The 16,221-nt window shown below is 42.9% G+C and overlaps 2 protein-coding genes across 16 annotated transcripts in view; one reads left to right on the top strand and one right to left on the bottom strand.

Annotated features, from left to right (window-relative positions):
- Dydc2 (DPY30 domain containing 2) overlaps nucleotides 1–16,221 on the top strand; it is a 37,121-nt gene that overhangs the window by 5,691 nt on the left and 15,209 nt on the right. For 3 of the 5 annotated variants that reach the window (XM_038349958.1, XM_038349956.1, XM_038349959.1), the window contains exon 2: nucleotides 15,276–15,390. The gene's annotated coding sequence lies outside the window, so the exon portion shown is untranslated. Of the gene's footprint in view, nucleotides 1–15,275; nucleotides 15,524–16,221 lie in introns of those variants that run through there. The other 2 variants (XM_038349961.1, XM_038349960.1) reach the window with 1 other exon arrangement.
- Dydc1 (DPY30 domain containing 1) overlaps nucleotides 1,292–16,221 on the bottom strand; it is a 24,526-nt gene continuing 9,596 nt past the window's right edge. The window contains exons 1-8 of one of the 11 annotated variants that reach the window (XM_038349952.1): nucleotides 15,246–15,282; nucleotides 14,240–14,429; nucleotides 12,753–12,922; nucleotides 12,223–12,324; nucleotides 8,557–8,646; nucleotides 4,805–4,855; nucleotides 4,088–4,192; nucleotides 1,292–1,486 (exon numbers count right to left, since the gene is read on the bottom strand). In XM_038349952.1, coding sequence (XP_038205880.1) covers nucleotides 1,457–1,486; nucleotides 4,088–4,192; nucleotides 4,805–4,855; nucleotides 8,557–8,646; nucleotides 12,223–12,324; nucleotides 12,753–12,899 — 525 coding nt within the window. In that variant the 5' untranslated portion in view covers nucleotides 12,900–12,922; nucleotides 14,240–14,429; nucleotides 15,246–15,282 and the 3' untranslated portion in view covers nucleotides 1,292–1,456. Of the gene's footprint in view, nucleotides 1,487–3,962; nucleotides 4,193–4,804; nucleotides 4,856–8,556; nucleotides 8,647–12,222; nucleotides 12,325–12,752; nucleotides 12,923–13,436; nucleotides 13,905–14,239; nucleotides 14,819–15,245; nucleotides 15,283–16,221 lie in introns of those variants that run through there. The other 10 variants (XM_038349943.1, XM_038349951.1, XM_038349953.2 and 7 more) reach the window with 10 other exon arrangements.

The following is a 16,221-nucleotide window of genomic DNA, read 5'->3' as shown; positions in this document are numbered from 1 at the left end:
ACCCTAGTGCCTAACACATTCCTAGAGAACACATCTCCCCAGAGCTTTTTCTGAAAAATGTGTAGAACAGGTATGACATGATAATATTTACATTTAATAAAATAAGTAATTTCTCCTGTTTTTTCAATGTTTCCCTTTCCAACTGAACAATGGCTTGTGGAAATGATATTATATACAAAAACATTAAAAGCAAAGGCTTTCTATCTAGCATTTGTGGTTTTATATCCATGTCTTTAAGAACTGAAAACAACACCATAGCCTTAGATGTGGAAGCATTTTGTAAAAGTTCTCGTGAGAGTCCTAGACATATCCTGAAATTCAAAGGGACCAAAAAAATCTGTCTGACCATGGTGCCCTAATGTCTGAGCCTATTGGATGATCAAGAAAAAGCATGTTCCGGGCAGTGGTGGTGCATGCCTTTAATCCCAGCACTCAAAATGGGAGCTCTGTGAGTTTGAGGCCAGCATGCTCTAAAGAGGCTAGTTAAGGAAGCTAGGTATTGTACACAGGGAGGAAACCCTGTCTCAAAAAGGCAAAACAAAAGGAACGAGAGAAAGAAAGAAAGAAGAAAGAAAGAAAAGAACGAAAGAAGAGAGAAGAGAGGAGGAGGGAGGGATGTAGAGGGAGGGAGGGATGGGAGGAGGGAGGGAGGGAGGAGAGGCGTTCTTCGTTAGGTCCTTCCTTCCCCCGCAGCCCTCCCGCATCCCCTCTCCCCCTTCCGCGGTGCCCTTCTACGTTCCTTCCTCCTGCTTCACTTCAGTCCCCCTCCCCTCCCTCACTCCCCAGCAAGAAAGAAAAGAAAAGCATGCTCCAGACCTTCCAAGACTTTCCCACTCTACTGCCTCTATGTGAACACTCATTTCAGCAACCCTACTTTCCCAAACCGTGTAAAGGAAGATGGGACCTGGATACCCAACTGCACAGAGAGTAAGGAAAAGGAAACCCCAGTCCTGTTCTTGAGTGGATACGGTTGAGCCAAATTCGAAAACACCCACCGACAGAGCAATGGGGAAATACTCCGTTCAAATCTGGCTACATCATGGAAGTTTGATTAAGTGTTCCTATGAGGTACCACCTGCCAGCAACTTGGAAAATGCTTTTCAGTTCATTCCTAAACTCGTGAGACCTCCATCCTTCATTCAGTAGTAGTTGCTTTACTAGAACTTTTTTTCCCAAGTAATCTTGTTCTTTGTAGAGATGTACATTCTTTTGGCTCATTTCTTGCTTCTTTTTGCTGCTTCAGCAAATTCTATCATGCTTCTACAATAGATCACACAAGTAACCAGATGTACTGAGAAAGTTCTGTTTTAAGGATACCCTTGAGTCCCATTTACAAAGTTAGTGAGTGGTGGAGGGAAATAGAGTTCAAGTTTGGAGGGGGAAAATTACATATAAGGGCCCTTGTGATTTGAAGTCTGAAAACAGGTAGACAATATTTCTTCACAGCTGATTGATCCTACAAATCTTGATCAATGTTTAATGCAACCTAAAAAAAATACAGAATAAATAACTTTACTACAATGAAAAGACACAAAGAAAAGAAAATAGAGCTTAAATACTGTCAGTGCAATCCTGTAAAGGAAGGTTTTTGAGTTCCAGTTGATTTTAGAGGAGTACCCAGGTAGTATATAATTATAACTGATGCTCCCAACGAAGGCTTATCCTTGTCTTTCTCATCCTTCCTAAGTACCATACCCTCTCCTGAGCCACCTACCATTGGGAATAGTATCCTTGTCCTGCTAATTGTGAGCTTTGGCCTTTAAGAGTATAGTCATCTCTCCAGTCCAGGTTCCTCTTACTGGAAAACCTACTGGCTCCTTCCTACATACAACTTAGGCCTTCACACACTGTGTTCATTTCTCAACATCATGTCCCCTCCTCTAGCTCAGTTAACACACATACCCTTGGCTGCTGAATTTGAATCTTCTGCATGGCCCTCCTGTCCCTACCAGAGCTATACCATACATAAAATGAGTTTTGGTCATATGCATATAGATCCCAGAATCATCAGAAATTCAACGTCTCCATGACTAAAGCCTCCCTGTTCAAAACCCTTCTTCCTTTTCTTATATTCACCAACTCATCCCAGGATAACACTCACAGCTCAGTTGCTCACTGCCAAAAGCTAGGATTCATTCTTGGTCCCCTCTCCCCATCTCTTGAGCCAAACTCAAGTCCATTCTGGTAACATCTGTGCTTTCTAGTCCTGGTCACCTTGCATGCAGATGACTATTACAGCCCCATGTGGTCTCCCTTTTAAATACCTGCTCCTTTCTAACTCTCCACCTGATTTAAAAAAACCCTCTATCCTCCCAATAACTCCCTCTGCTCCTAAGTCTCATCTGCCTAAGTGACATGCTCATGTGATCTGACTTTTCCCAGCTCCCTGCCATTAAGTCTCACCTCTCTCCCAGCTCTGTAAAGCCCAGCTTGAACATTGGGCTGTTTGGCAGCTTCTTGCCATCTCTAGTTCCAAGTCTCCTTGCTTGCTCTCTTATAGCCCCTTCCCAATGACCTATGGGCTCAAAGGAATGGAGCTGTTTATTAGTTGTAGCTCACTACTGTCTGCCACTAGGCACTTCTAGCCCTGCTTTCTGAATAGCTTTGGAACACCTAAACACATCTTTTCTTTTACTTCCAGTAGCCACCATTAAATCTTGCAATTCCGTGTGGGTCTCCCCACCCCAGCCTGCAGGCCTTCTCACCCTGTCCACTCTCCTCAACACCTTGCTCCCTCCCTTAGCTCAGTTAGCATCTATGCTCTTTCTGGATTACTATGAAAACCTGGTTGATCTCCTCACACCTAGTTCCCCACTCTTCTCCCCCACTGTAGCCAGATGCTCTTTCTAAAGTGCAGCTCTGATGACAGAGGTCTCCACTTCCTGTAGGAAAATATCTGGGATCCAGAGCAGGAACTCCAAGTCCTTTCAGGCTCCTGTTGTCTCCTGACCTCATCCCTGATTGCCCTATGCATCACACTTTGCTCTCTCCTACCTGGGTCTTTCCTCTTCTTATGATTTCTGCATGGAATTCTTTCCTCACCAAGATTCCTCCATCCTCATCATGGCCCACCCTCTCAGTGCCCACAGAATGAAGTAACAAGATGCACCTGTTCTAGTTTGTTTTCTGTCTGTTGTGACAAACACCATGGCCAACGCAACATGGAAGGAGGGGGCTTTTTGGCTTTCACTTCCAAATCGCAATTCATCACCGAGGAATGATGGAGAAATAACTGAAGCAGAAGCTATAGCAGACTGGACCAGGCCAGACCACTACTTACTGTTTCATTCCCTCACTTTCCTTATTTCTTACTCAGACCACGCTCTCAGTAGGCTGTGCTCTCCTACATCAATCAGCAATCAAGAAAATGCCTCCACAGGCTAATCTGATGGAGGCAGTTCAAATTCATTTCCGGGTGTATCAAGTTCATAGCCAAGGTTAGCCATCACAGGGCACTTCCATCCAGGGCAGCCCCACCACTGATCAGAGTTATTAGCACAGGCTCTTCCTTCAGTCATGAACTACACTGAACTACCCGTCATTCTAACGATAAACATCAAATGCTGTTCTATTTTAAAATGCACGGATACAGATGTTTAGAAATAGTTAGAAGCGTAGACAGCTATGAAGCTATAGAGGTTATATATGCTATATCATATATCTAGTTAGACATATGCCAGCGATGCCTCATCGACAGGCAGAACACCATTTAAGAATCTGGTTTGCGAGACTGGGAAAGAGGCTCAGCATTCAAGAGCAATGCTGTTCTTCTAGAGGACCTGGGTTTGAATCTTAGCACCTATATGACAGCTCACAAACTTCTGGAACTCCAGTCCCGGGGCATCTGGCACCCTCTTTTGGCCTCCACTGGCACTATACACATGATGACACAAAGACATATACATACATGCAGTCAAAATACTCATACACATAAAATAAAGGTACATTTTTTTTCAAAATTGGTTAGCACCTACACATTTGGTCTTCTTTGCATGAGGGCAAAGCATTATTTGTCACCCCACCTCTCATATGCTAGACTTCATCAACATGAAATACAGTCTCTTCTGGGATACGTTTTGATACTTACATCAGATAACATGGGCTCATCAAGTTCTTCCACTCTGCTCAAGTTGGGAGCCCCGTACCGATCACTTATCTCAGCTAGGGTTTTGCCCGAGTCCATCATCACTTCCTACAGTCATAAAAGTCAGGTTTTACTTTTGCATGCCTTCAAAATGAACACGTTCTTTTTCTTGCAATTTTGACATAAAATTTCTGAATTAAGCACACAAACCAAACACTGTTAATTAGCAGAATTCATCAATGCCTGTAAATGATAAGAGAATTATATTAAGAAGTACTAACAGTTACTTTTAAATACATTTGGACTTTCAAAGTCCATAATTTATAAGTAATTCTATGTGCAATACAATAGGACATTGTAGCTTCAAAATATAAAACTACATACTGCATGTCCAAATTTTATACATTTTGAGGTTTACTTCAAAGCACCCCACACACTTGTGACTTATTAGATTACCCATTTGAACTGTTGCTTTCATAGGGTTTTTGGTTTTGCTTTTGTTTATTCGAACAGGGTCCTCGCCATGTCGCTTTAGGCGTGCCAGGAGTCACAACTCTCCAGCCTCAGGCACTATGATCCTGTGTGCGCCTCCATGCTCACCCTGTAGCAGCAGTCCTGACAGCGCCCTTATTAGAACGTTAGCCACTGTTGCAAAAGTAAGGTTTCTATTCTGAGATATGTGTTCATTTCACATAAGGTATGATAGCTATTCCTTCTCACCTCTGACAGGATGGGCTCCTCACCCCTAGTCATGCTTTCAATACTCATCTCCTAGAAAAAAATTAAGAAAACACTGGATATAGTTCATTTCTATTCCAAGTTCGGCTTTTAAATATTTTTCATTTTTATAAAGTGCTATGATCAGTTTAACAGAAAAAAAAAAAAACAATGTCACTTTCCAAGGAGTGATTAGCATATAGTGCACACAAAACAATGGATCACAGCTTCATTTATTACTATATACTAATAGGACATAACTCTTTAAAATTAAATAAAACTCTTTCAAAATGGGACTGACCGGAGATGGGAGTTAAATCTCAATTGTTGACGATATAGCACACTTCAGATACACAGCCCTGAGCTGAAACTGATCTGAATGCCTTTCTCCCTGGGAACAAGGTTTCGTGATACCAGAAGGTGTCATGAGAGCTTCCAAAGGAAAGAAACAATCAACAGTCCTAGCCAGTTATGATGCTTACGGACCACAGCGATGACCAATATGGCACGACAACCCTAAGAGTGCACTATTAGCACACATACCTTAATGGTAACCAACCGCTCTCCAGATTAACAAGCATGGAGTCTTGCTTGGTACTGGAAACCTAGCTCAGGTCAAGCAAATTCATGGATCTTGAAGGAGAACCTGCAACCAATTTACTACACCAGCATAATCCCTAACTACACTCTAAATGTTTGTCCTTGTACCCAGAGATAAACGTAGTTCTCACCCCTCATTAAGGAAACTTCTCTTTGCATCAGACAGAGACCATTACAGAAAAACCACATTAAATTCAACGTAAGCCACATTAAAATTAAATTAAAATGAAACCACAATCAATTAAAATTAAAATGCAACATTGTGGAGTCCAGTTTCAGTGTATACATGTACAAAACAATTCCTTCACCTAAGGCTCAGGGGACACAGCAGGGAGGGTGGAAAGACTGCAAGAACCAGAGGATCAGGGGGTTGCTATGAGACACTGTCTCCTCGTGATGTCAGAAGCCATATCCATAAAGTCTCACTAGCATGACTTTGAGAACATGAGCCGAACAAGGGCAATAATAGATAATAATAATAATAATAATAATAATAATAATAATAATAATAATAATGTTAAAGTGGATGGGGGAAAGCCCATGAGACTACAACCCTACACTAAGAACTGCATGCAACTAAGAAATGCTGAGAACAGGAGAAATAGTCTTCCCCAGGGAAAAGCACACTAGTTGAGTGTCCAATCTCAAATGATCAGCCCTAAAAACGTACACAAAAGTAACATTATACAGACAAAGCAGGTTATACTTAGGGATATATACGTGTGTGTGTGTGTGTGTGTGTGTGTGTGTGTGTGTGTGTGTGTAACAGCAATTAATGAAAAGGACACCATGAATTTGAAAGAGAGCAAGGAGAGGTATATGGGAGGGCTCAGTGGGAGGAAAGGAAATAGAGAAATGATATAATTACATTATGTTCTCAAAAATAAAAGGAAAATGCAGAAAAAGATAATTGTATAAAATTTTCTAAGACTTAATAAAATATTATGAATTTTAAAAACAGGCTGAATGAAACATTAAAATTGAAGCAAAGGTTCTAGCAACTATGAAAAGCAACAATGTTAAAGTAATGTTTCAGAATAAGAGATTTTTAAAGAGAGTTTGAAGTCAGGCTTTATATACAAGAAGATAGGGGGACATATTCCTAATTGAATTCACCATGTCCAAGTTACTCTCCAAAGCCCAAGGGGTCTCCATGGGTCCTTTAACAACACTCACATGCTGCAGGGGAAATGTTGGGCCCAGCATGGGAGGTCACTCCTACATGAGAAGGTTCTTCTAACCAAGTCAACCACCTACGACCGCCATCATTTGCAGCAAAGTCACATGACTCATACTCAAATGAGCCATTTTGGCAGTTGGAAGATTACTCATCTTGTGTTTGCATATATGGCCGCCCTTATCATAGGAATATCTACAGTACTATTTTGCAAAGATGATTTCATTTTTTTTCTAGGAAGTTCTTTTATTTATTTTTTGCTTTTTGAGACAGGGTTTCTCCACACAGTCCTGGCTATCCAGGAATAAAAATGAAATTTGCTCTGAGGACCAAGTTGGCTTTGAACTCAGAGATACTCCTGCCTCTGCCATGAGATTGCTGGGATCAAAGGTTGCACCACTATACTGGATTTCCTAGAAAGTTCTTATCCTGAATCCACACAGTAGCCCCAAGCTGTTTATATTCTTACAGGACCACTACCCTAAACCATAAGGATGAATATCTGACACTAATCTTTCCCCCATTTCTTTTAACTAAAACCAGAAAATAAATCTGTTCCTCCTCAATGTTTGGAAGTACAACATGTGACTCTCCGGAACCCAATAAGACCCAAGTTCCTCATCCTTTGGCACAAATAAAAGCACCAGGGGGGAGGCTGAAAATAGTGCCAGTCAGCAACAAGGAAGACATTCCTGTTAACTCCTGACTCTCTTGCTCCCAAGGGTCTCAGGCAAACACCCTGTTCAGCTCAGGACTCTTCAAATATAACTGAAAACGACAATTTACACGGTGCATCTGTAGATCAATGGAGTCTGAGTGGTGAGACAGGGATATTTCCCAGGGTGGAGATCGGCGACACTAAGCCAATGTGGACATTAACGTGTTAACGTTGTGTTGACTGGTCACAGAGGCTTGCTGTCTGGAGACATGGATATGACCCTTTTCTGTGTTAATACATGTGTGAGCTTATGTACATCACCCCAAAAAGACTCCTTTTGCACAAGCCAGCACCAGTATCTGGATATTAAAACTATGCACAGATACTTGAATTTATCCTTCAATATCTCATGTTTTTTTTCAATTCACCAACTTATATGTTTTTTAAAGAATTATGTTTAAACCCAGCAATAGGGAGACAGAGGCAAGTGGAACTTGGGGTTCTAAGCCAGCATGGTATGCATAGTGAGTTCCAGGACAGTTAGCACTATACAAAGAAACCCTGTCTTGGAAAAAAAGGAAGGAAGGAAGGAAGGAAGGAAGGAAGGAAGGAAGGAAGGAAGGAAGGAAGGAAGGAAGGAAGGAAAAAAGAAACATTTCAAATGATTATTTTTCCTCATTTAATCCATTAATTAATATGTCAAATATATTTGATGAAATTTGCTTCTGATTTCAGTTTTAATTGTGGGTTCAATAAAAAGAGCTGTAGTTGGGTAGGGAAGACAGTAGCCATAAGTGTAGTCACTCAGAAGTCAGGCCTGTATGGCACATATTTTTCAGTAGGTCAGCAATTATTGGACAAACTAGAGATTTGACTTATGTATTACCCGTGAAAATGGACTTTTTTTTTAACTAAGTCACTGCACTGTTTGTTTTCATAAGAGACATAAGAATCAAGTAAGAACAGATTTTAAAAGTGCAAATGACTCTCTTGGTATATCTAACATGAAGAAGAGCGACATACTGCTATCTCATCCACCAGAATCCCTTGCGAGCAGCCAACATAATTAACAGCTGTCTGCTGACAAAACCATCGACCGTGTCCCTCTGGAGGCCCCTGTGGCTGGCGAAGGCACACACATGACTACTTAAACTCCTAGCTTGCTGCCTGTTGCACTGAGCTGCAGCCACTGTTGTGAATCAGGAGAGCAGACAGAAAGGCTGAGGCTTGAAGTCCCACGTGTGATGGGGAACTGGAAGAAACAGCCCGAAGAATCTAGAGGCTCCTAAGGAGCAGACACTTTACAAAACTTCAGATTACCTTATTTAATTCTTGAGCTCGCTGGAGTTCTTCTGTCTTCTGTTTCTCTTTTTCTTGCATTTCCAGCTCCAGTTGGATTGCCAGCTGCTGCTTAATGGTCACAGGTGTTTAAATCGTACGGCAGATAGAACAGAACAATAGCTAGACATCAGCTCTACCACTCCTGTTTGTTTGTTTGGACAGGTCTTACCTAGGTAGCCCAGACTGGATTCTAACTCATAACGATCCTCTTGCCTCTACCTCTCCAGTGCTGACGTTACTGGAGCTACCACACCTGCTTATGTGTCACTTTTAAGTCCCAACAAAATTTCAGGAAATTAGGAAAATTATTATATTCAAATAATAGTCTCTACAATGATTGATTTTTTTAAGCACAAAAAAAAGACATTTCTTTAATTGCCAAAGGTAGGAGGTGGTGTATACAGAACCGAGGTATGTCCCTTTTGTTCTTAAAATTACAAATAAGACTAATGTTGTTTTCCTGAGGTGAGTGAGATTTTTGGGCTGGGAGAGAACCGAATCTTGGATGCAACGCAGAAAGAGAGAACAATCTGATGCCCATGAAAGTGTATATCTGTAAACACAGCTGATTAACTGCTGTAGGGAATCATACAGCCAATAGCCTTTAAGTTAACCGCCCACTGGGGTGTGGCCTCTTATACTATTTATGCCAATGTAATGTATCTGCCCTCTTTTCTGGCTGTGAGATTCAGTTTCTGTTCTCCATTCCAGCAGAGGATTCTGATTTGTGAGTCTACCCCTACATAAATAAACGTCTATTATTCTCAATCCTGAGCTAGTGTGGGATTTCTTTTAATCTTCGTCTGGCACCCAACGTGGATTCAGAATCCACGCCTACCACGTGGACAGCCTAAAGGCCTAGCTGGTCCATGGCCCAGACAGTCTCCCAACCCTCAATTAACAGTGTACTTGATCCTAATGCAGCATGCGTGTCACGCTAGGACAGATGTCCACAGCAAAGCCTATGGACCAAATGGGACACAACTCCTGTTTGGGTGCAGCTCGGAAGCCAAGAGGTTCATTCACATTCTGCAATTCTTGATGGAAAATAAAATCAAAAGAATAATGATATAGGAAAGTGATATGGCATCCAAGCTCTAGGATCTGGAAATAATGTTTGGTTGAAATGCAGCTCGGCTCATCCGATTGTGAATCACCCAAGGCTGCTTTTCACTGGCAACAAAAGAGTGAGGCGGTCATCACAAAGATCACATGTGGCACTGTTGTGGCACTACGAATCAAACAACACTGCCCACCCATAGTATTTGGAGTGTCGTGATAAAGCTATACTGTGGCATTTAAGACATTGATATCTCACACAAACAAAGGGGCTGGACGCAGTGACACACAATTGTAACCCCAGCTTTTAAGAACTTAAGACAGGAGGATCTGAAGTCGGAGGCTGATTTGGGCTAATATAATAAGACCTTGTCACAAAGAAGACAACACAGATGCTGATAGACACACTTTAGAGACACAATGGTGCGTGAAAGGCTTTCTTACCTCAGTAACAAAATATAATTCAATTTGTTGTATAATGGCTACAACACCACACTAAAAGAGGGCAACAAGCATCGTTCACAGATGATGTGCACAACCCCATAATCTTAACTCATATTGAAAGCAAAGGTCAAGGGTCATCAGACAGCTAAGTGGGTAAAAGCACTGTCAGTAAACCTTACTAACTGAGTTCAGCCCCCATAACCCATGTAAAAGGGGAAGAAGAGAACCAACCCCACAAAGTTGCCCTCTGACCTCCACGCATGGGCCACAGTGGGCACATGCTCTGTGAAAACCACACACGCATGCACTCTCACAATAATATTTTAATTCAGAAAAGAAAGCAAAGGTCAAAAATAGAATATTTAAGATTGATTCCTCTTATCATCGCACAATTTCCTCATAGATATTAAAACAAGCTTGCAAAAACTGTTATCTAAATAATTTGTTTGTTCTCAAAGCAAGGAATGACATTTGCCAGCGTGAGTTAATTTGAACAATGTTGATCTACATGCTCAAAGAAATGTGTCCCCCTACAAACTTAGGGGTTTTTTTTTGTTTTTGTTTTTTTTTTTTTTTTTAGATTGTTGGGCTTTAGTGAGAAAGCTTGATATTATATTAGGTCTCCAACTCGGGACAAATGGCTAACATATCAAAGTAGACGTGGCTGCCCACTTCTCTCAGCATCCCTCAGTTCACCCCTGTCACAGGGTATGGCTAGCACACCCCACCTCCTATTCCACACTTTTCCAGCACAGAGGCTGGGGTGCCCTTCCCTCAGCTGCCCTTCCCTATATAGTCCAGACATTTTGGTTACCAGGCCCTTTTTTGTCTACCCTCTACCCTCCTGGCTCTTCCCTCCCTTCCTCTGCTCCTATGGCCCAACTCAGGTTCACACTCACTCTGGATTCTCACTGATACCCTTGCCTCTGGGTATATATATATATATAGGGGTATATATATATAGGGGTATGATCTCCCTATAAGCCATACCTAGACCTAGTCATGGCCTCCTTTTTTCTTCTTTCTTTTTTTCTTTCATTCACTAGTCAATTTGTTGACTCTGGGAGCAATATCAGTTGTCAACTAAAATCAAGTCAACTGTTCTTGGGCATTTTCTCTCAACTTTTGTTGATTTTTGTTTGCTTGCTTTATTTTATTTTTTGACAGAGTCTCACTATGTATCCCAGGCTGGTCTGGAACTTAAGATTCCCCTGCCTCTGCTTTCCCAGTGTGGGGATTAGAGGCATGTACCACCATGTCCAGTTTTTTCTCTGGCTTTTGTTTAGGATACGATGTTCCCAAGGTGCCCACAAGTTACTCACTGAAGCCATCAGTGTTGAGTTGGAAATGACCTCAAAAAAGAAGCCAAATCCTCAGCCTCCAACTCAAATACTTCAGGGAGCAAGAGAGAACGCTCTGCTATTTCTCCTCTCAATCCACTCCCTGTTAAGCCCTTTCCTTTCTGTTGGTTCTACTCTCTTTCTCCCATCTACGTCTGCCCACCAATCCACTTCTTTAATTAGCTATAGCGTCTCCTGTAGAATGTTATCCGACATTTCACAGCCCCTGCAAATGGAATGCTTTGGGTTCAACCCAAAGTAGATTAGTTTTGCTGGCTAACATGTTAGGGAAATGTTGAGTTTCTAATGTCACTAAGTTTTCTTCCAGTAGGGTGAAGGAGATGCGTCAAAGAAAGCATCCCAGAGTGAACTGTGGATAAAAGGTTTTAGACCATTTTCTTTCTATTTTTCTAACATCACTCCTTGTGTCCCATGTGGTCCTAAATCAGAACAAAACCCATTGCCCTTCCCCTCACACACTCCATGAAAGCATTATCTCACTCACCATCCCGCTTCCTACCCACTACGCCCCACTCTCACCACTGATCCTGGAGAGATTGTCTGAGCATTGAATGAGCACCGACAAGCAGCACTACTGTTGACTGTTGTCCTCTTGGCTTCCACAACAACACAGTATCTTGGTGACCTTTTACCTCATGGTATTTCCTCTTCACCAAACAAGGATGGGGATACTAGGGAGCAATGTCTAAGTGACCAGAGTCAGGGAGTATCTCAGGATGCAGGTTGAACCACACCAAGGGTGCCGCTGTTAACTTCCTTCACATTGGAGCTCCTATCTCACCTGCTGAAACAAGAGTTCCTCTGCTTTGAGTCGCTCCATCATTTCCTGCTCCATCCGTGCTAATTGTCTCTCATGCTCCAAATCAATCATCTCTTTCTGTCTCTAGCGATTGGTGAAAAAGCAACAGCACACAGCTTATTAGAGACCAATCTGTCAATGCAATGTTAGAAGCCTCCCTACCACCAGCTCTATTCATTTGGAAACTATGCAACAATTTGGGGGAGTTTTATGCTTTAGCCAAAGAATGTGCAATTAATATTGTATGTTGAATATAAAGAAAAAGTAAAAGTAGAAAAAGAAAACCAAGCTACAGCAAACATGTCAGAAAAAGCCAATACTGAGTTGAAAATATTTAAAATCGAAACAGAAGCCTTCTTTCTGTTTTCTTCCCCTCTACATTCAGATATTGCCCAAAGTTTTTAGATAATAAACATTTTTGTAATAGAAAAACAAGATTGAACATAAAAATATAGACAATATTAACTAATTATCGTGCTCTTCTAATTCCCTCAAAGGAGACCCATATTTACCTGCTGCTCCAAGGTCACAATGTCCTTATACTTAGCAATCCACAAGGCTAAATATTCGATTGGATCCATTGGGCGAACTCTTGCCACTTCTGCGAGACCTTGAGTTAGGCATGTCCCCAGGCACTTCTGAAGATATAGTGACTCCATCTCTAACTCCTAAACAAAACCGACTACAAAAGTCTCGATTAGAGCCAAAAATTGTTCTGAGTAGGCGTAGATAAGAGTAAAGTCAAGCTAAGTGGTGGAAGTCCTTGCCTATAATCCCTGGACTCTAGAGGTAGGCAGCTCTCTGAGTTTAATGCCAGCCTGGGCTACAAAGTGAGTTCCGGGACACACAGAAATACACAAAGAAAACCCAGGCCCAAAATAAACAAAGAGTAAAGTCAAAGGAGTCCATCCTGTCACTGGTCATGGGTACTTCTCATTAAGGAGGACTTAAGCAAGCTGGCCCCAGAAAACTTCAAATGGTCTACAAAAGGATGTTGTCAAAGTCCTAGCTAAAATAGCTTCTCCATCCTGAAGGTTCTCATGTAGTCCCAGAGCCAGAACTGGACCATTGTTCATCACATGGTGCCAGTTATGCTGGTGCCAGTTAACACCCTCAACGTCCCAGGCAACGGGCAGGTAGGGAGCCAGACTCAAAGAGCTTACGTAAACAACCCAGATGCCTGGGTTTGTACCTACTTCTTGTACCTGGGAGAGAAAGAAAATGCACAAGAGCATGCTATGCTCCTGTGTCGTCTGTCTGTCTGTCTTCTAGAAGACAGGGTCCTCTAGGTTCCCAAGGAGTATTTTGGTCACAGGGCTAACACCACTCTCTCTTCATGGTGGCAAGTGAGCAAGTTTGGGCCCCCTTCCAGCTGATTCCCAGTCTTCTCAGATATGAAGACTGCCGCATGGCTCTTCCTGGGTTAACGATTTCTATTTACTCTGGAAGGATAAGCAAATAGACAACAACAGGCCAAACAAATGAGTCCACCTAAGCTCAGACCTGTGACCCGGTGAGTTTACTGGGGTTGTTCGCAGTAGCTAAGGTGAGGATATATGTCGCAGTGGGCAGGCTACTGATACTGCTTTATTAAACATGTTATGTGTCTGCATTTGGGCCTTAAGGCTATCTCAGACCTCATATGGCATGGAGATGAGTAGAGGAGATGAATTTTAATGACGAATCAGTAAATACAAGATCAAAACTGAAACATGTTTTCTGAAGAGCGGACAACAGGGGCCCTGACAAACCAGAAAAGCCAAGAAAACTTTCTGTGATAAGTTGATATTTGAGCTAAGCTCAAGTTTGCTAAAGAAACAGTGATGTTCACAAGGGAGAGAGAAAGAGAGACAGAGAGACAGAGACAGACAGACAGAGAGAGAGAGAGAGAGAGAGAGAGAGAGAGAGAGAAGAACTCTAGCAGCCAGAGGAGACAGGGTGCCAGTGTGTCAAGACTTGCCTCTGGGCAAAGGCATTTTTGCCTCTTGTAGACACCAACCTGGCCTGCAATAGTGATGGAAGAATAAAATTGACATTGGTGAGGGAGGGTGGTTTGGTCACATCTAGAAATATCACGGTATGTTCACCATTGCAGTTCTTGAATCCCATGTCAAAGGTGCAGTCTCAGGACTGAAACACGTGAACACAGCGTTTGCACCATCATTACGGTAGTCAGACTGGAGTACCACCTGAGTGTCCAAGAAGATGGTCAATTAGGTGGTTTCCTAGTGACTCACAACGCAGGAGGGAAAGGGTGGCACAGAAATTGCTTCTGCCACCAAAGAATGTATGTATGTGTGCATACGTGTAGCCCTAAGAACTAACGAGCTGATCTACCAAGTTGCTATTGGTGTCCTAACCACATAGAGGAAAGGGTTACAGCAACTGATTGAACTCCATTGTGCTTCTTCAGTGGGAAATCCTCCAGAGATAAAACCACCACATGAACGTCTCAATGCCATTTGAAGTTTAGTTCCGTAAAACATGGAATATACTCCAGAAACATGGAACCTGGGAACCGGACAATGGTCATCAAGGGGAAAACTAATTAAGGAATTGCCCAGGGTCTATCTGGGACTTCTGGCAGCTGCTTAGAATTCTCAAACAGGGCTTGCATGTGGTCCCTGTGTCATCTCTATAACACCTATTTCCTGTCTACGTGAGAAAATAATAACCGTCACTCCTACCCTAAGAAATGTTGCTTCCCAACAAACAGTAGTGCGCATCCAGCTCCACAGAAGAAAGTCCTCACAGAAACAACTGTGAGTTGTTTCTTCAGCCTGGAGTAGCTGCTGTGAGCCACAGGAGTTCCTCTGCCAGGGCCCGGGAGAGAGGGGACCTGGACAGCAGCGCTGGATTAACACTTATAAAGATCTACAGCAGACTCATTTCAATTTGAGTTTCAGAGATGATGAATAATTGTCTTATACTATATTTGGGCTAGAACATAACCAGTTTATCTGTAAATAAAATTCAATCAGGCAACCACTAACCTAGATACTTACCTTAGTTTTCCTATTGTGTTGTTTGGCTAGAGGGCAGAGAAGTGGGAGGAGAAAGAAAAGGAGGAGGAGCCGGAAGAGAGGAAGAAGGAGAGTCACCCAGACCCACCGGCTCCTTTCGGAGAGCTAACCCGCCCTCAGCCGCGAGGTGAGATCCCCGAGAATCGCGCAAAGTGTAATTTTGAGAATTGCATCTACAGAGACACTAGAGGATCGGTTCTAAGGAAACCGCTCCAGCCTCCTTGGCGAGTGCAACTGACGCAGGTCCCTGCCGCTGGCCCGTGAGTCGCGTCCTGTTGCCTGGCAACGAGTGTAAGGTTGTGGGTAGAGCTAGGGTTCCATCCTGACTGAGGCTGTGGGGACAAAGGGAAATTGTATGGGAACGCCTGCAGGGGACGGGTGGGGGTGGAGGTGGGGAGAGTGCTCACGAAGGGGCCCGGAACGTGCACCACAAAAGAAGGGACATGCAAATGAGAGAACCAGATTTTCCTAGGGAAGTACTGAGGAGTAGCGTCAGGACAGAACCATGGAACCCAGAGACAGAGACTTTAGGGCCAGGGATCCTTAGATAGGATCCCTGAGAATCAACAGGTCTTTGAAAGTCAGAGGAGGCACCTTTGATAGCTGGGGGGAGGGGGGGGGCAGTTGCTAGGTGGCTTGGAAGGTTTAAGATTCCTTTCAGAGCCAACTGAAGCACAGGCAACTCCAGGATGCCCAGAGACACCCTCCACTCCATTCTCCCCTCAATCTGCTAGCTTTTGTCAATGTGACACAAACCTAGACGTACCTGGGAAGAGGCACTCTCAAATGAAGAATCACCTCCATCAGCTTGATCTGTGGGCATATCTGTGAAGCATTTTCTCGATTGCTAATTTATGTCGGAGGACCACTATAGGTGGTGCCTATCCCTGGGTGGGCTTGGGAAGCCGGGCAGTGGTGGCGCACACCTTTAATCCCAGCACTAGGGAGGCAAAGGCAG

Source organism: Arvicola amphibius, chromosome 12 (assembly GCF_903992535.2).
Source record: "Arvicola amphibius chromosome 12, mArvAmp1.2, whole genome shotgun sequence".
In the NCBI taxonomy this organism is placed as follows: domain Eukaryota; kingdom Metazoa; phylum Chordata; class Mammalia; order Rodentia; family Cricetidae; genus Arvicola; species Arvicola amphibius.
The sequence above is the reverse complement of the archived record's forward strand: the minus strand, read 5'-3'. Positions and strand labels throughout refer to the sequence as shown.